Source organism: Hydra vulgaris, chromosome 01 (assembly GCF_038396675.1).
Source record: "Hydra vulgaris chromosome 01, alternate assembly HydraT2T_AEP".
In the NCBI taxonomy this organism is placed as follows: domain Eukaryota; kingdom Metazoa; phylum Cnidaria; class Hydrozoa; order Anthoathecata; family Hydridae; genus Hydra; species Hydra vulgaris.
In genome coordinates this window covers 32,772,501-32,792,480 of record NC_088920.1, presented here as the reverse complement: position 1 = coordinate 32,792,480, position 19,980 = coordinate 32,772,501, and the positions used below count along the sequence as shown (strand labels likewise).

General features: G+C 27.9%; 1 protein-coding gene across 3 annotated transcripts in view; it reads left to right on the top strand.

Annotated features, from left to right (window-relative positions):
- Window positions 1-12,325: 12,325 nt before the first annotated feature.
- Window positions 12,326-19,980, top strand: part of LOC100200840 (uncharacterized) — a 117,594-nt gene continuing 109,939 nt past the window's right edge. Inside the window, exons 1-8 of one of the 3 annotated variants that reach the window (XM_065787928.1) lie at window positions 12,326-12,503; window positions 13,334-13,439; window positions 13,511-13,598; window positions 14,021-14,730; window positions 14,834-14,958; window positions 15,531-15,659; window positions 17,289-17,663; window positions 19,603-19,777. In XM_065787928.1, coding sequence (XP_065644000.1) covers window positions 14,342-14,730; window positions 14,834-14,958; window positions 15,531-15,659; window positions 17,289-17,663; window positions 19,603-19,777 — 1,193 coding nt within the window. In that variant the 5' untranslated portion in view covers window positions 12,326-12,503; window positions 13,334-13,439; window positions 13,511-13,598; window positions 14,021-14,341. Of the gene's footprint in view, window positions 12,825-13,333; window positions 13,440-13,510; window positions 13,599-14,020; window positions 14,731-14,833; window positions 14,959-15,530; window positions 15,660-17,288; window positions 17,664-19,602; window positions 19,778-19,980 lie in introns of all 3 variants that reach the window. The other 2 variants (XM_065787929.1, XM_065787927.1) reach the window with 2 other exon arrangements.

Sequence of the window (19,980 nt, the reverse complement as noted above, 5' to 3'; positions counted from 1 at the left end):
GAAACAACAAACATTTTAAATTTTTGATATTAGTATACTCCCCACATAATATTGTTATTAGGATCTGGTAGATGGTTAATTATTTCAAGTAAAAAGGGAGCATTTTTAAACATTGAATGAATTATTTGTTGTTTGAGAAGGAAATTCAGGAATTTTTCTGCGAATTATATGTGATGTTAAACTAACGGGTGTCGTTCTAATAGAAGACATTATACTTGCGTGTGTCGTTTTTTTGGAAGACGAAGGTGTTGATGTGTAGTCCTTTTTTTGGTTAACTGCTAATGTTGTTAGACAAAGTGGATGATATTTTTTGCTTTGTTTTGTAATTGAGGTTATTACTTTAGTATTAGATTCGAGTGTTAAAAAGGTTTTTAACACTCGAATCTAATACCAAGTTTTGTAGCCTGAGTTTTTGCGAAGGATTCTTTTTGCATTTTAAAATATGACGGTTTATTCCGTAAGTTGTTTTAAGCTCTACTTTACAGTAAAGGCATACATGAGTTATAGTTGTACTTGATAAAAAGTGTTTTTATTTTTTCTTATTAAAAGTTATTTTGTTTAACAAAATATAACTTTGTTTACTGCGAAATAGATGTTTTATTTGGTAGTATCTAATAAGTAGATATATACTTAGAAGTAAATATTTTATTGTTTAAAATGTATCAAATGCTCACTTATATATTTACCTACTATATTTCTCAAAAAACCGACTATAACTTTAAATTTGCCTTCTTTTAAGAGGGGAGGGGGGATATAATACCCCCACTCACGGGTGTGTATGGCGGTGCCACACCCCAAAACGCGTATAAAAATATATAACTATAAACTAACTCTAAATTAGTTTGTTATTGTTTATTAATTTTTCTTAACTGATATTTTTTATTTGCAATGATTTGATGGCTTGAAAAGCTTTGAAACCTATGCGCAAAAACCTAAAATTCCATCCAGAATGGCAGACCATAGGACTATAACATCACCACCCACATTAGTACAACAGGTCCAAAAAAAATTGAACATAAAAGTGTTGATCGAGACTGCTCTGAATGTAAAAATTCGACACTGGGCATATTTACACCAAAGAACAAGCCAATCTTTGGAAATAAAACTGCAATGAACAGAAGCACTATTTCAGGAAGCCGTATTGTTCGAGAGTTTCTTACATTTGCTGGAGGAGTAATATCATATCAGAAAATTTGTTGTCTTATTACATAAAGAAAGAAAAAGGCGTAGTGCTAATTGCTGTTACACTCAACCGGATAAATAAAATAACCGCCATAACTTTTAAAGTAACAATTAAAAGTAATAAAAAACACATTGTTCTAAAACCAGAATTTTAAAACATTATTGTTAAACAGTTTCGAAAGTATCGCGAAAATTTCAGAACTTAAACGATGCTTCAAAATATTAACAATAAATCGTCTTTTTTTTTTTTTTTTGTCTGTAAGTTTGCCGTCAATACATATTTATAAATTTCGTATTTAAAATTTAACAATGGCTGGGGCAAGAAGAAAACACAATTGTCTTGTCACCAAGCCCCTAAAATATTGTTGGGGGAAATTCTTTTTTATTTCGTAAAAATTTACTGCTGTTTCTTTACGTAGTACACGAAGATGAACACATTCTCGCAAATAAATGTTCGTGTGGCAACAATGTTTCGATTTTTATTGGAATTTATCTGACTTCATTCAAAAATATCTCCAGTTAGTGTGGTTACCTCTATCATTACCACGTATGAAGATGAAGGAGAATGTTTTATTGCCAATTATTTCCAGTCACTTTCTGAGATTATATATGATACGGTGGTCCAAAATAACCAAACATGTCACATTTTTTCTAAGGATTTATCTAATTTTTTTGAATTAAATTAGCTCTTTTTTTTATATAAATAATGGTACTGGTCCAATCTATACCTATAAACATAAAACACTGAATAATTCATCCTATAACGATCACATTGCAGTCTTAAAAGAATCATCATTTGCTTTACTAACTGTCAAGTTATTCCTTAATCACATTTAAACATGAGAAACCATTTACCCACCGCTACAAATTATAATTTTAAAAAGAAGAATTTACACCAGTTATAAATAATAAACTTAAAAAATACAATACAATCCCTAATTATGCTTGGAGTGAGACAATTTTATCAAAATATATAATCAGAATCTCTCTGATTTTTTTAAATATTACACTTTTATAGGAGAATCAATAGAAAAAGAAACTCAAACAACATGTGAAAAAATAAAAAAATGCTGCTCTTCTACCAATGGAAGAATGTTTCCAACAAAAAGAGCTCTGCATTTACTCTAAATCATGGTGGATGTAAGAAATCAAATTAAGCAAAGACATTCTTTCCTTTCACTTTAAGGAAAGGAAAAAATCCATTTACAACAGACGCAGGAGTGTATTTTATTTAATAAATACAAACTTGCACGTAAAAGTTTCCGTAAAACTGTAAAAGCAACTCATAACTTAAAAATCAATAAAGTTACCAAATACATTAAATACCTTCGAAAAACTAATCCTTAAAAATTTTAAAGCAATATCCAAAGAATTAAATCAACTTCAAATGCTCGTATTTTCACTATTAATAAAAAAAAAGATAGAAAGCAAGTCGTAGAAAAATTTTGACAAAACTTTAATACGACTCTCAACACTCCCACACTACAAACAACAATTATGAGCACCGTCATATTCCACAGCTCATAAATGAGCCTAATGAAACAGTCTTATCAACTTCTAACATCAAAGTATGTATTCTTACGTATGTATTCTTTTGTTTGTATTCTTAAGCTTAAGTCTAATAGATCGCCTGACTCCCCTTGAAAATAGTGCCTAGCATTATAAATACTCTTTTAACAACAACCTTCTAATAAGGCTTTCGAAATTTTATAATAATACCTTTAATAATGAAGCGGCCCGAGAGTTCTTATTAACTTCCCCTAATATTCCAAAAGTCGAATCTTATAAAAAATCTCTTGATACTTATTGCAGAATTAGTATCATACCTATTTTGACAAAACTCTTTAAATATAATATTATGCAAGTATATCCTGAATTAACAAATAACTCTCATTAATTTGATTTCAAGCAAAATAGCTCAATACTTCATTCAGAATTCCTTTTGAGTGAAATAATAAAACACTAGAATAATAATAACTCATCAGTATATATCTGTATGCAAATAAAGCCTTCAATAGCTGTTACTTGGACTTGTTGTTAGAAAAACTTTATTACAACAAAAATTTTCTGCTATCAACAGTTCGCGCACAACAATCATTATACAGCTTAGATACTGCTAGTGTATCATACCTTGGACATAAATCAAATTACTTCCGTTTGTCTCAAGGCGTGCAACAAGGGTCCATTTTATCGCCCACCTTTGTACAATATCTACACTGAAGGTATATAAAATCAAATTGTTTCAGATTGCAAAGTTGGAACAACAGTAAATGGCATATACTCATGCATTACTGTTTATGCAGACGATATAATCCTACAAAGTCCTTTACGGGTTACAAGAATTACTTAATAAAGTTCAAGCACAGTTTAAAAACCTTTTTTATTATCTTAGGTAAAAGTTTAATTACAAAAAACACAATTCAAATTAACAGTACTTCCCTACCTCTCAAAAATGTATTAAAACTTCTTGGATTCCTTTGGGATAATGAAGACCATATACAAAATATAGCTACTCTCCAAACAGAAAATGTAAAAGAACGCATAATTCATTCTCAATCAGTCTCTAGAGCTCCTATAAAATCTGGAACTCATTTTTGTCGTTCACTAACTTCAAGTGCATTTGTTCAAATCTCTAGCTGTATATTGTAGAACACTGTACACTGTAGCTGTAGAATCATTTACACCGAATTTTGTACCGAATCATATGGCTTAGATATTGTAATTATAACTATACATTTTTTAATCAATTAAACACTGTCGGAAGATCAGCATTAAAACTTCTCATCAGTATATCAAAGTAGAGCAAAAACTATCTACATTCTTTCTTTAAAATTGATGACATGTCTACCAATCGAAACAGATTAAATCTGTTTATCAGACTAATGAGCGATTTGTTTCTCCCTGATTTTGACACAAATATCAAAAATTAATAAGGATAACCACTTTATCAACGAATTAATGCATATTTGCAACCGACTGAAGCTAAACTTTGCCAGATGTTTGATAGACGGTAAATAAATAATTGCTAAACGTCCAAATAATGATGTAGAAGATAAAGTAGCGGCTACTCTAAACAAGACGTTCGAAATCTGAAATATCAAAGAACAAAGAACTATACTTAAAAACTTGATGGAAGAGGATATTCCAAAAAAAATCTAAATTTGACTTTAGACTAATTGTATAAATTATTAGTTTTACAGTGTAAAATTTACACGATTTATTTTTTTTTACCTGTAATACGGGTTATGAAAAGAATAAATAAATTAGGACGTTTGGAAATAAATTTATTGAATAGTTTTTTTAAAATTAGAATGTGATTGATTAACTTTAAATTAGATCAATTACGCTTTTTTTTTATTGAAAACTGTTATTACAAATATAGCTTCATTATACCTCCATCTTTGTTATACTTTTTTGGTCTAATCAAACCTTTACACTTTTAAAATGCAAATAACTTATAAAAAAATTGTTTTCAAACATTGTTGTTTTTTAAATATTGATTAGCATAAAATTTCCTATCCAATCATACATATTTTTTAGACTGTTTAAAGGTATCAAATTTAACCAAAATTTTCCCCAAATTGCCCGAAAAATTGCATTTTCTAAAGCGCAATCAATGGGGCTTATTTTCAAGTCAATCTAAACTCGGGTTATTATTGTTATGCCAAATTTCAACTTTATACTTTTTAGGGGTAGGGGTTTAAGAATACTTCAAATTCTCTTGAACTAAAAAAAAAGTTCACTTTTAAGATGTATTGACGTTCGCGGGCATTTAAAAATACAAACCAAGAATAAAAGAAAGTTCTTTTTTTTTAGTTTTAAATTAGGAAGAATAAGACCTTTTTTAATAAAGTAAGTAGAAAGAGAAATGTTATTTAATTTTTTTTTTTTAGAACTATTTAAAAATTGTCATTTTCTCCTAAAAAAAGGCAGTTTTAGCAGAATGAGTTTCCATTTCTGCAAAATTGATTAAAATTTTTGACGAAATAAATGCAATTATTTCGTCATCTTTAATATTTTTTTAAGAAAAATAGCAAAATAAGAATTTTATTTAAACACCGCGATAATATATTTAAACACCGCGATAATATATTTAAACACCGCGATAATATATTTATCTATGTATTTTGTTGCATTCTTTATTTGTTTAATAAATTTCAGTTGCATTTTGAGTTTTTAGGAATTTAAACTTTTTAAGTCAATTTTTGATACCACAAGAAAATGTTTAGTTAGGGCTACTTAATCAGGAGGTAACGCAATATTTATTACGCAATATTTATTGTCTTCGAACAGTAAAAAAAAAAATTATAAAATTATTAAATTAAAATTATTAAATTAAAATTGTAAAATTATTGTCTTCGAACAGTAAAAAAAAAAAATATATATATATATACACAAGTCACATATATTGACTAACAATTTGATTTTTAAATAAACTGAGCAACAATAAAAAAGAAACGGTTTCTTTGATCCAATTTACACATAGGTTCTTATTCAGAGACCAAACGTTTGGACAGGAAAGAAATTTCCCACCGGTCATATGGCCACAAAGAACGCTTTTTGAACGTTTAAATAGTGAATTCCAAAAGTGTTTTTTTTATTTACAGGAAATACTATCTTTTTTGTAAACTATGCTCTATAAAAACACGTAGCTATATTTTTAGAAATATTGCTAAATAATCGAATTAAAAAGTTTAAAATCACGAGTAAACTAAAAACTAACTTTGATTTTGGTAATATATACTAAAACTTTCAGTTTTAAGAAAAGATTCAGAAAAACATTTAAAACGTTTGAGTCGTGTAAACTGTAGCAAGTAACTATTAAGTTAAAAGATAATTACAACCTGTTTTAAAATCATTTATTGATTTTAAAACAGGTTGTAATAATCTTTTAACTTAATAGTTGTCAATTATTTATAACTTTCAATAACGTCAACCCTCAGTAATTTGAACTTTAAGTAGCTCGAAACTTTTTCATTGAATACAATTTCACATAAAAATCACTAATATTTGAGATTAGAGTATTCGGGAGTTTACTGAATTATATAAGGAAAGTTCGTGTTACAAAGGCTTTCTTGTACCCAGTTTCACCCCACTTTCTTTGAAAATTTTAAAGTTCTTATTATGCTTCCCAAGGTGATTAATTATAAAAATTTTTAATTCTTTAATCCTATTTTGATTATCAGAGAGCGTTACCACGACAAGTGAAATTTCTTTTTGATGGTCAAAAATAAAGTTTTCCTGCTGGTATTTTATATTGTTTTACAATCATAGAGGAAATAACTTTCTATAGGTTCTCGTCACATAAATTTATATATAAAATTATAATGATAATAATATTAGTAATAACAACAATAATAATAATAACAATAATAATAATTATTATTATTATTGTTATTATTAGGGTAGACCGGGGTCAAAATTTACAGGGGTCGGTTGTATCAGTGTGAATATCTCTGTACATGCTATAGATAGGACGCCGCCATATTCGATGATTTTTACCTACAATCGATGTCCACTGTTGCTTTAGTTTGTTTGCCACCGGCGCACGAGTCGTTCGCGTATTCTGAAAATGCTGACTATATATTTTCTTTATTACCTTTTTTGATATTTTTTGAATGTCATAAGAGAGAGTCACAGTTTATTTTTTGGATACAAAATACTTAAATAGGTTATAGTGTCTCGTTTTTTTAAATTTTCTTTTATATTTTTTTAAATTTTCTTCATAATATTTTTACACTTCGAAATATTTTTGTTAATTGTTAAATGAAATAATTCACATTTATATATTTTTTAGAATTTATAGATTTTTTTCATTTGTTGTATTGTCTTGTGGGTATAAAAACATAATATATTGGACCTCGTTTGCTTATTATTAGTATTCGTTTCTTATTACTATTACTATTATTACTATTATTATTATTATTATTATTATTGTTAATAATATTATTATTATCATTAATATTATTATTATTATTATTATTATTATTAGTAGTAGTAGTAGTAGTAGTAGTAGTAGTAGTAGTAGTAGTAGTAGTAGTAGTAGTAGTAGTAGTAGTAGTAGTAGTAGTAGTAGTAGTAGTAGTAGTAGTAGTAGTAGTAGTAGTAGTAGTAGTAGTAGTAGTAGTAGTAGGTAGTAGTAGTAGTAGTAGTAGTAGTAGTAGTAGTAGTAGTAGTAGTAGTAGTAGTAGTAGTAGAAGTAGTAGTAATAGTATTAGTAGTAGTTGTATCTTTTTTGTTATTGTTTTATTATTGTATTTTTACTTTTTAAATTCAATTTTTAAATTTATCGATACCAAAAAAGCCATCAAAAACTAAATAAAAATTTAATTTATTTATATTTTTTTGTAATGGGTATCAAAAATTCTTAAATGGGCTCAGGCCCAGGCCCTTCAGTTTTACTCATTTGTAACACTAATCTTTTTTTTCTGATTTTGAAAGCACTCTTTTTAATTTTTGTAGAATGAATACTTTTTAATAAATTAAAAAAAAATTGAAACGTCCATCTTAAATGTTTAAACGGGCTAAGACCACCTCAACCTTACCCTTTGCCCCAAATATGACTTTTAGCACTTAAAAATTCAGATTAAAAAAAACTATATTTTATTGTTACACGGCAAATACTATTGAATAAAAAAGGTTTTATTTGTGTGACACGACATCTTGTATCTGGTGTCACACCAGCTCTCGATCGTTTAATATTCTGACACATTCTTACGGCCAGTTGATCCTTATGACGTTTTAAAAAATGATTCAAAAAAGTCACAGCCAGGGAGGTTATCTTTAAACCTCTTAACTTTTTTCCCTGTTTGGTCATAGAAGTTTTTTATAAGGAGTCGTAGAGTTGTAGTGTCAATAGGATAGCCCAATTCGCCACATATCTTCAGCCTTTCAACAAACAGTTGTTCTTCTTCGAGAGATAAAGCTGTCTGACCACCATGTTTCTTCATATTGGGACCTCTTTTCAAGTATAGATATGTAATATTATAATGCAAACTATGTTTCTCAGCAGACTTCCGAAGGCTTAGTCTCTTCTGTATGTCAGAAAGTGCTTTTTCGATGATTTTTGAATCTTGCTTTTTGTAGCCCCTTTAACCATCGAATTGTGTTGTCTTGGCATTTTACAGGGTTCTGAAACAAAACAGCTGTATCAGTTAAGTGTCTGACATAAATATATAACACACAATATGTATTTTATACAGTACAAACGTGATTTTGTATTAAATTTTTCTTGCGGGGTGAATAGAAACAATAAAAATTCTGTGTTTCTATTAACCTCATAAATTCTGAAAACCTAACCTAAAAAATATGAATAATTTTTGAAATAAAATTATTAAAGTTAAAGGTTAAAGTAATCTTTTATATAATTAAAGTATGTTTTGTACAGTTATTTACTTTTAAGAACACTACGTATGCTGGCTTACCTGGAAAGAACGCTACGTATGCTGGCTTACCTGGAAAGAACACTACGTATGCTGACTTACCTGGAAAGTTCAAAGTGGATAAAAAAGCACAAGAATCGCATGGTAAAAGTTCAACATGACAAACAAACAGGAACCAGTGCTGCCAACCAAACAAACTATTATTTCACTTTCAGCCTAAAGTGTAGCAATCTAAAAAAAATAATAGTTGCCGCTATTTACCCATAGTTATGCAGGAAATGGATTATATATAAAAAAACGAAGTTTTGTTTCTATTCACCCCCTGTTTCTACTCACCCCGTTTTACGATAGCTTCTATTTTTTCCAAAACAATAGACACCCGTTCAAAAATTATGACCGTTTAAAATTTATAACCCCTTCAAATTAAGGGGGTTCAAACTATGTAAGTTCATTATTATTAAACGCTGAGAAATTTTACTATGAAATTAAAACTTACTGATGAATATAAGTCTAGTTGAAAATAGTACAAAAACATTCTATCAACTTGTTGCTCTCACGTTTAGGGCAGGAAGAAGGGCTAAAAGTTAGGGGCTTTTTTTTTCCCAGACTCTAACCATTGCAATTTTTTGTAAAGCTATCTTATTTGACATAAGTATAAATATATAAATGTTTGGAGTTTGCTCCATGTCTGGAAGTTACCTATCTCGAACACCGAAAAATTGTGCCCACGCCTCTGTTAAAATAGTTTTAAGAAGTGTGATGATAGGATAAGAGAAAGCTGAGGTCAGATACATTTCTTCTTAATCCTAGCGTGTTTGTCGATGAGATCTTTTACAAAACAGTAGCCAGATGCAATTAACATCTTCCCAATATGAACATTTTTATCGAGGTACAACTTTTAGCCTTTACTCAATGAAAAGTTCCAGGGAAGGGGTATTTTAAGTAAGAATCAACTTCTCCTAGCATTTGAGTTAGTAAAATCTGCAATTACTTTCATATTACCCTTTTTAAGGTTTTTTAAGAATTGTTTACCCTCTTAAATGACTAAATATTCTGCTTCTTAATAAGTAATTACTAAGTATTAGTAAAGAAAAAGTTTTGCTTCTTAGTACGTTTTCTAAGTATTCTTAGTACTGATGATTCAATAATTTGAAATAAAAATATTTATTGTTTACATCAACATTGCCATTAATTACAAGTAATTGACGTTAGTTTAGATTGCTTTTTTATTATTGTTAAAGTTTTTAATTCAAAAAAACTAAAACAAATAAACTTATAAAACTTTAACAATAATAAAAAAGCAATCTAAACTAACGTTAATTACTTGTAATTAATCGGAATGTTGATGTAAACAATAGATATTTTTATTTCAAATTATTGAATCATCAGTACTTTTAATTCAAAGTCTGTTAAAGTTATTCTGCAGCTCATAATGCAGACTAGTTTTACGTCTGAAGATTTAAATTCTAGTGAAAAACTGTTCAAAAATATCTGAACTAGTTGTTAATTACAAAAGTAAATAATATTGATAAACATAAACAGACATATAAAGATAAAAGCAACATAAAAAGATTGGAGTATAAGTATGCGATATTTTTAGACTTATTAACTTTTTTCTCAATGCAGTTTAAACGTATTGAAAAATTCTATTAAAGGAGAATTATAAAAAAATAATAAATAGGAGAGTTATAAAAACGTTTAGGAAAACAAATTCTTAACTTACTTTTTTAATCTTTTTTTTTTTTTTTTAGCATACTTCGCTGTTCACACAATTAAAAAATAGAAAATACAAAGAAGTGTTTTTAAATACAAAAAAATGTTTTCCTAAAATAAAAATAAAAAAACGATTTATATAAACAGACAAGGACTCAAAGAAGATATGGATGACGGAAGTCATCACAATCTTAGAACTCCTAATAGGGTTTTTAACAAGTTTTAACGGATTTTTATATACATTTCATAACAATTCTATTTTAAAGTAAAATAGAATTGTTATGAAATGTATATAAAAATCCGTTAAAATATGAAAAAATAAGCATCTCCATTATATATCTAGAGAAATAGACAAAAAAAAAAAAATAAAATAGAACAAACTCCTACAAATATAAATTAAGTTGTATTAAAAATTAAACATAATATAAGAAATTAAGTTTAACAATCTTTTAAATCAAATTTTCAATCAATTTTTAAAAATCTTTTATCTTTTACTTTTTTTAAGGTATTAATTTTTACTCTGAGAATCACGTTTCAAATGATTAAATTTTGTAAAAGTCTATAGTAAAATCATAAATTTTTTGGTAATGATATTTTATACAACTATTCCATTTCAGTTTTATTATTCAATACACTTTTTGACACTTACTTTGATTTTAAAAGCCATGATATAGTGGTCAGTGTTCAGAACCAGAGGTTTGCCGCTCTAGTTATATATTCATCATCCCAGTGAAAAAAAAAAGCACTTTTCCTACATGCGTTCCATCAAAGGTTCCGTGTGGGATACATGGGGACCCACATGAAACCCATGTTGGAAAACATTGTTTTTTACTGGGATTGGGAAGGAAGAAGGAGTGAACTTCCTGATTAAACTCTATACCACAGTGCTCTGTGATAAGGATTTCATGATTTCTTGGAGCACCTAAATAACTAATAATAAGAAAAAAATTTTAATTCACTTTTTAATAAAATTTGTGCGGCCGTGGCGCAGTGGTTAGAACGCTCTCTTTATAAGCAGCAGATCCAGGTTCGAAACGAGCTCTGGACATATTTTTGCGTCACGGTAAGGAAGGAGGCGTGAACTTCTTGGTTAAATGCACTTCCGCGGTGCTCTGTGACAAGACCGTTAGGACTTCTTGGAGCACCTAAAATAAAATTAAAAAAATAAAATAAAATAAGCGCGCGTCTTTTAAGCAGCACGTATATATCTGCTGAATGTATAAAAATGTTTTTATACAGTCTTAGAATCAGCCTTATGCGAAGACTGTATAAAAACATTTTTATACAGACTCGGATTTTATACTGTATTATGCTAGAATTATCACATTTATACAGTCAATTAGGCAAACCGAAAATTAGAGTCAACCTAACACTTAAATATGTAAATAAAACAAGTATAATACTCCGTCTATAGTGACAATAAAACACGTTTTGTTTTAAGTATTATTATTAATTAAATTAAATTGTATTAAATTGTTATTGTAGAATTGTCTTAATATAAAACAACCTCGCCATGTTGTTTTAGCGCTGTTTTATACAGTTTATAACATTAAAAACATAAAATGCGTTTAAATTAACACGTGTTTTACCGTCAGTGTGAACGGGGTTTAAGATTACTTTGCTAATCTTTTACTTTAACCGCAACAGTAATCGCCAATAACAATACTATACACTGTTGAAATTTTTTTCCAGTAAATCCAGGTTTCGCGTTTTTTATAAAATCCTGACTTGAATATAATAAATGCCTGAATATCGAATTCATTTTTAATAGTGTATAAATTAAAACAAATTTTACTATAACATATTAAAAATAATTATTTGATATAAAAAACCTAATCAATTGCAAATTATTATATCAAAATGAGTGTAAATGGTTTAAATAAATTTAAATAAATCAGGTCTTGATTTTACAAAAAACGCAAAACCTGGATTTGCTCACTGGAAAAAAGTGTTGACACACAAACAAAACTATGTGACCGTGACCGAAAAATTATAAGATAGCCGCGGTTGATTTCTAAGAAAAATCCCACTCCGCCTCGTTTTAAAACAATTTTAAAAGAACAATTTAGGTTTAGTGCAACTAACAAGATAATAAATAATCTAGACAACGTGCAGTATTTTTAAAGTGCATAAACATCTCAAAAGTGATGTTAGATGTAAACAATTTTTTGTACATCACAATGAAGTCAGTATTTTAGGTTGTATTTCAGCAAGATCATAATAAAAGTAATTTTTATATTCGCACGTGCGCTTTGTTTACTTTTTTTTAGTGTTCATAACGATAGAGGAATGTCTCAAGAATTTGTCTTGTTTCAAGAAATTGTCTTCATAATATTTTTGAAATATAGCGTATTAAAACATATTCAATTGTTTTCCAAATCAATTTTATGTTTAATTTACATTATACCTTTAATTTTGCGTCACAAGAATCACATTTTAATATTAGCTAAAAGAGGTACCAAGCTATACAAGTTTTGTACCTTGCAAATGAAATGGAAAAAACTTATATTCTTTTAATGATAATAGTTCATTATAAAGTGTTTCCAGGTACATATAATTTTTTCATTTGGATATTAAAATGCTAAATGAATGTGAAAAAAGTATATGCATAATATTGGTATCAGTGTTATACTTTTTGTTTTCTAAATAACAATTTTGCAATAAATTCAAATTTAACTATTTAATAAAATTATTTTGGATATCTTACTAGTTTTTAAATATCTAATTAATTAATTTGTCTAGCAATACTTATTGTGGTTAATGTTTAAAGAGATACAGTAATATCTAAATAAGCTATCTAATTTCTAATAAAATGAAATTAGGAGTTTTAATAGTTTTACTTAGTCACTTTTATTAGTTATATATATATATATATATATATATATATATATATATATATATATATATATATATATATATATATATATATATATATATATGTGTGTTAGACAAATATATATATGTGTGTATATATATATATATATATATATATATATATATATATATATATATATATATATATATAAATATATATATATATATAATTTTTTTTTTAGACTCCTGTACTTGCACAAAGTATAATTCTGCAGGTTGTCCTATTGGACAGTATTTAAAGAACATAGAAGGGGCTTTGAAATGTGTTAAATGTCAACCGGGATATTAGTAAGTTGAAATATATGTATATGAAATATTCATATTTAAATTTTAACTAATTTGGATATTCTATTTTATAGTTGTGTTGGTGGAACTGAAGGAGCAAAAATTTGCCCAAGAGGCACCTACAACACAGGTGAAGCAAATTTTGACCTAGCATCATGTAAGGTAAAAAGAATTGACAAATCATTGTTTAATGATTATGAATAATTTTTAGAATAGAGGTTTTTTACACAATTTTGAGTGTCTTTTTTTTATACCTTTTAAAAAAAGAATTTTATAATTAAAGTGAGCAGATTATATTAGTACTGTGACAACCTTTAATCTGCTCATGCAAGATTCCAGTTTAATGTTACTAGATATAAAAAATATTTAGTTACTTAGATTTAGTTATTTAGATATAAGTTACTGATAGATATAATCAATATTTACACCCTTTACAAGCAGTATTATAATATACTTATTTTATTGACAAAGTTGATGCATTAATTACGCAAGTTATCACTAAGATGGACAAATTTACCTTTTCTTTTTTTTTTGAATTAAACTCATGTTAGAGCTAACTATTACATTTTTCATTCTATTTTAAGATTTGTCCTGCTGGAGCATATTGCCCTATTCAAGATCAAGCTATTCCATGCCCTTATGGTACATACACTAATAAAACAAACAGCTCATCTTGTTTAGCTTGCCCTCAAGGCTACAGTTGCCTAATACCTTCTAACGAACCAGAAATATGTAATAAGGGTTATTATAGTCCAGAAGGAGTTTCTTTCTGCTCTCAGTGTCCAGCTGGTTATGAATGTCAAGAAGGTGGTGTTCCTACCATATGCAAACCTGGTGAATACTCCCCTATTCGATCTGAAAAATGTATCGTGTGTCCTATTGGACATAAGTGTGAGTTAGCTGGTATGGAAGAACCTACATTATGTTCTGATGGTTATTTCACTAGTTCTACAGGGCAAACATCATGCTATATATGTCAAGCTGGTTATAGTTGCATACATCGAAATTCTTCTGAGATATGTCCTGCTGGAACTTACAGTAAACAAGGAGACAGTGAATGTTTTGCTTGCCCTTTTGGAATGACTAGTGTTGCTGGATCTAGCTCATGTCAAAAATGTACATCTAAACAGCTTTGTGCTGCGCCATCAAATTTCATGATACCATCAGGTGAATGCCCTATTGGGTATTATTCAAGTGAAAATGGTTCTTGTTTGTGGTGTCCATATGGTTCAAGAATAATATTAAATGGCTCGGGGTGTATTCCTTGTGATCCTGGTTTCTTTTGCCCAACAAGGTTTATAAATATTTGTTTATTAACATTAAAATTAGTTTTTTTTTATAAGTTGTTTTATAAATTTCATATTTATAAGATTAAACAGTTATGTTGTTTTTTTTAGCTACTCAATGTTACCTTGTACATTAGGAATGTATTCGATTGGAAATGCTCATTTAAATTGCACAGTTTGTCCTCCAGGCTTTGCATGTCAGTTTTCTAATTCTGCTCCTATACCTTGTTCTGGAGGTGTATATACTATTTTTTTTTATATATTTTTATTTATTTTTAAAATGCTACTAACCAATGTACGTTTAAAAAAAATTGTTTTAACTATTGTTTGGCTGGATAGCTCAGTTGGTTAGAGTATCAAACAAAAAGTTAAAACCCGGACTGTTGTACGATATGAGATCAAATCCTGCCACCACCAACTCAGCGCTTGAGTAGCACTTCGGTATGCAAAAATGTTGGTCAAACCGGACTCTACTTTGGATTAGTCTTAATGACTATTTGTGGCTGTTCCTATGCTAAGCCAGCAATATCTTTGGAAATAACATTGTGTAGAAAAAAATAGCATAAAACTTAAATAAATTAAAATTATTCCATAATGTTATATTTGAATAAAAAAGTTTGTTCGAGTACAGTTGTGCACAGTCACTGTTGTGGAACCGTTAAACCATTAAGCTAAATTTTAAATATACATATATTTTAGTAATATTAATAGTTATACATGTGTTTTATAAAGTTTAGTTGCATATTTTTGTTTCATATTTTTTTTAAATAATTTTTTTTTTTTGATATTCAAATATAATTCGTTTCAGCTACCTATTCATTGGGATTTGCTGTATCATGCAATCCATGCTTAGCCGGTTACCAATGCCCAGGAAATTCAGCCATTGAACCTTGCCCATTTGATTTAACAAATGGATTTACATACAGTACAGATTCTAGTAAGGATATATTTTAATTATTCAAGTTATTGTTTTTTCTCTGAATTTGTAAAAGTATTTGTTAATAAAAAAGAAATCTAAAAATTATCCACATTCATTTTATATAAGATTAAAACTTTGTTTAAAAATACCTCAATATTTTGGTTGAAGCAGTGCATATGTAAATTGGTTGGTTGCAATAGGGTTGGTTGAAAATATACATATGCAGCGGGTTTAGTACATTATATTAATTTATGGTTAGGGTTTGTGTAGTATGCTTTTTTTAAAACAAAGTTAATAAAAACCAAAATTTCTTGAAATATTCTCTACTGTGTATTTAGATCTTGGTGGTACTAATATTCTGTAGACTAATTTTAATATATATTACTATTTTTTCTTTGGATTCAAAGCGTTATATTTTAATTATTAATTTACATATTATTAAATTGTAAATTTATTTCTCAAGACTGTGAATTGCGTATTAGTAAATATAATCAGTAAATAATCACTCAAAACACTTTAGAAGTAAGTAGATTTTATAGGTTTGCAAGTGTAATTTGTAAGTGTAACACTTTCATAAAGTAGTTCCCATCTTGTTTTCTTTATACTGTCTTTTATAACAACATTTAAAGTCTAATATATCTTGATATATGCTTCTCTGAGTAAACTCCCATGTTCTCCTTAAATTTATTGAAATAAGCATCAAGGATATAGACTATGATGGACATTCTGCATCCTATTTTAGCATAAATCTTTATGCGAATCTAAACCAATCCCACATAGTTTTCAGCCTTGTGATTATCCAGAAAGAAATTAAGAATTGTATTATTCAGGTTAGCAAACTTGTCACATTCTATGGTCTTATGTGGTCTACTGAAGATACTAGCTCTAACCTTAGCATCTGAAAACTTTGGAAAAATATCTTAGAGTACTTAAGGTGTTCCAATTCCTTATCAAGAGCAGCAACAAATTGCTTGATAAGGCCTAACTTGATTTGCAGTGGTGTGCTCTTTCTGGGGTTCTTTCAGCAGCTTCCACTTCACATTCCTCAGCCCTTAGAGAAATTTGAGATAATATCTTTCTATCTGATTCCTAGAAAGATATTAGCTTCCTAGCATATCTTCCTATCTTCCTTTAATATCTTCCTAGCTGTCAGACTAGCTGCTTTCTACTGAAGATGGCTGATCTCATGTAAGGGAAGTAGTAACAGGCAGACCAGGGCTGTTCAGTACTGGCACACTAGGCAAGGGAATGTCTTGATGAAGAATTTGATGTGCAACTATAGTTGAGTGACATATTGCAAGATCAACAATGCAGAAGTAGCAGTTGCTTGAGTGGTCCATCTGTTTGTGGCAAATATAACTAATTATATAATTATAATATTAATTATATAATTCAGTAATTTCATAATTAATTGTATAACATAATAAATATTACTAGTTATATAAATTTGAAAGCTGCAAGTTCCACAAATAAATTTTAAGATATGGCTAATTTTGGACAGTTTGAAAACATTTTGAAGAATGCTCAGTATATTCTTGTCTCAGTCACAGATGCAATTTTTGTTTTATTATATATATACATATATAATAAACATATATATTCATATTTTCATATAATATTTATATATTTATGTAATTATATTTATAGTGCTTAACTGCCTACCTTGCCCATCTAAGTTATCTCATCAAGTCTGTAAATCAAATGATCAACTTCCCTCTTCTTGCAGTGTTGGTGAAGTTGTAGTTTCAAATGGAACTGGTTGTGTTACTTGCTTGTCAGGTTATAAATGTCCATCTCCAGCACAAGATATGATTAAATGTCCTTTAGGTATGTGGTCTTCTCCTGGTTCAACAGACTGTATTCAATGCCCATTGGGGTTTTACTGCCCTAATAATGATTCATTAGTTATTCCATGTCCAGAAGGAACTTATCGTTCAACATTTTTTCAACAATCTTGTTTGATGTGCCCTGGTGGTTTTTCTTGTGAAGATCCAAGCATTTCACCAACACCATGCAAATTTGGTATTATTTTAAATTTTATAAAAATCATTTATTTGCTTAACATATTTTGAATACTTGAACACTTTAAAATTTTTGATTAAAATTTTATTAAAGTAGTATTAAACTAATTGGAACCGGTTTAAAATTTGAAATGTAATGAAAGCCTTTTAATTAAATAAATATTTTAAGTTAAAATAAATATAGCAGTTAAAAGCTTATCATCTTATATTCATTTCTTTTTATCTTTTTTTATTATTTTTCTTTTTAAGTGCCACAGTCCTTTTCAAAAAATTATCCAAGTAATAAAAGTGTGAAAAAACAATGCTCAATTTAAAATTACTCAAGGAAATTCAAAAAGTGTGTTTAAATAAAAATTATCAATTAGAATTAAGGTTATCAACATTTTTTTTAGTCATAATGAATTATTAGTTGCTAAAATTATTAGATTAAAAATTTTGTATGCAATAAAATCAACAACTGGGTTGGCATTTTAGTATTCAAACAAATAGAGAAAGCTACCCTTATAACAGTGTTGTGTATTGAGATGTATCATATGTAATGGTTTGGTTGCAAATGCCTGTTATTTTTATGTAACCAGATGTAACAATATAATATATGGAAATGGTATTTTATATGTAAAAAATAAATCACTAAAGTTTTTTAAATTTAAATACAATTTCTATATACTATATATATATATATATATATATATATATATATATATATATATATATATATATATATATATATATATATATATATATATATATATATATATATATATATATATATATTTATATATAATTTATTTGTAAGTAAGAATAAATAAAGTTTTTAAGTACATTAAAATAAAACTAAAAATTAAGAGTAATGCGGTAGTGGTGTCGTGGTAGAGCGCTCGCTTTATGAGCGAGAGGTTCCGAGTTCGATCCCCACCACGTCCCTGGTAGTACCGTGCTCAACTTGTTTCTCCGCGCAGCGGCCTTGTTCGTCAAGGTTCGTGTTTCGGAGTTATAGAGTTGAGAGAGGGTTATAACCACAATTAGTAGCCTCCTCGTATGTAGTGGCCTACTCGGCCTTGGGGAGGTGAATTAACAACAACAAAAAAAAAAAAATCAAATATATTAAAAAGAAAAAAAAAAGAAAAAGAAATAACACTATTTTGAATAACAATATTTAAACCATAACATACAAACTTGAATGTTCGCATTATATTAAAACAAAGTGATATTTATATAGATTTTTGCTTGTGGGATTATAAAAACTCAAAATGCATTATCTTTTTTTTTTGTTACAAAGTAACCGATTGAGACAAAACTATTGTATCACTTGTGAGCACTACTCATGAATAAAATAATTACTTATATGCACCTAAGACATAAATATAGCAGTATTATCTTTCCTTCTGAATTTCTTATAAAGAGTATATTCAAATAATATTAGACTCCTTCAGTACTACATCATTCATTTAGCACAAATTGATATTAAAAAATTTGCATGCATATTTCATTAATTTTGCTAACATTGTTTGAACAAACCAAACACTTAAGATGAAATAAATAAAGAAAAAGAAATAAAGTTTCAATTTGCAACTAAGTGATGTACAATTTTAATAGCTAATCTTTACAACATTTTTTATGTTATGTCTCAATAAGTTTCACTTTTAAAATATATGTATATTTGATGTACATTTTAGACGTAACATTATATTATCGTATGTGTTGTAATGTTACAAAATAACTGTATAAAGGTTTTATGCATTTGCTAATGTGTGATAGGTTTGTGTGTAAATGTATTTATGTGTATGTATATATTTGTATATATAAATATTTACATGTTTCTTTTTTTGTATTTATGCTGATTGTATTGTAGTTATTTATTTATGGTAAAGTTTTTTTTCTATTATTTCCTTGTAATTTTTATCATTTCAATTTTATTATTATTAAACATTTTTTTATAGGTTATATAAGTGATTTAGGTTCTTCTTCCTGCATTATTTGTCCCGCTGGATATTCATGCCCTGATAAAACAAATTCATCAAAAAATATTTTATGTGAAAAAGGTACATACTCTGTTGCTGGGGAGTTAAGTTGTTTGTCATGTTCGGAGTTTGGAGAACATTGTTCTAATTCTTAGTAAGGAAAATTGTTTTACTTGGTTTTTAAATCAATATAAATGTTTAAAAATCTTTAGAAATCTCTTTATAATTTAACTATTTTTCATCCATAAACACTTAGTAATTTTTTAAAAATCTTATCGCCATGTATAATTTCATCATTCTAAAGTTAGTAATAATTTCATCATTCTAAAGTAAATAATAGTTAAAAAATAAATAAAA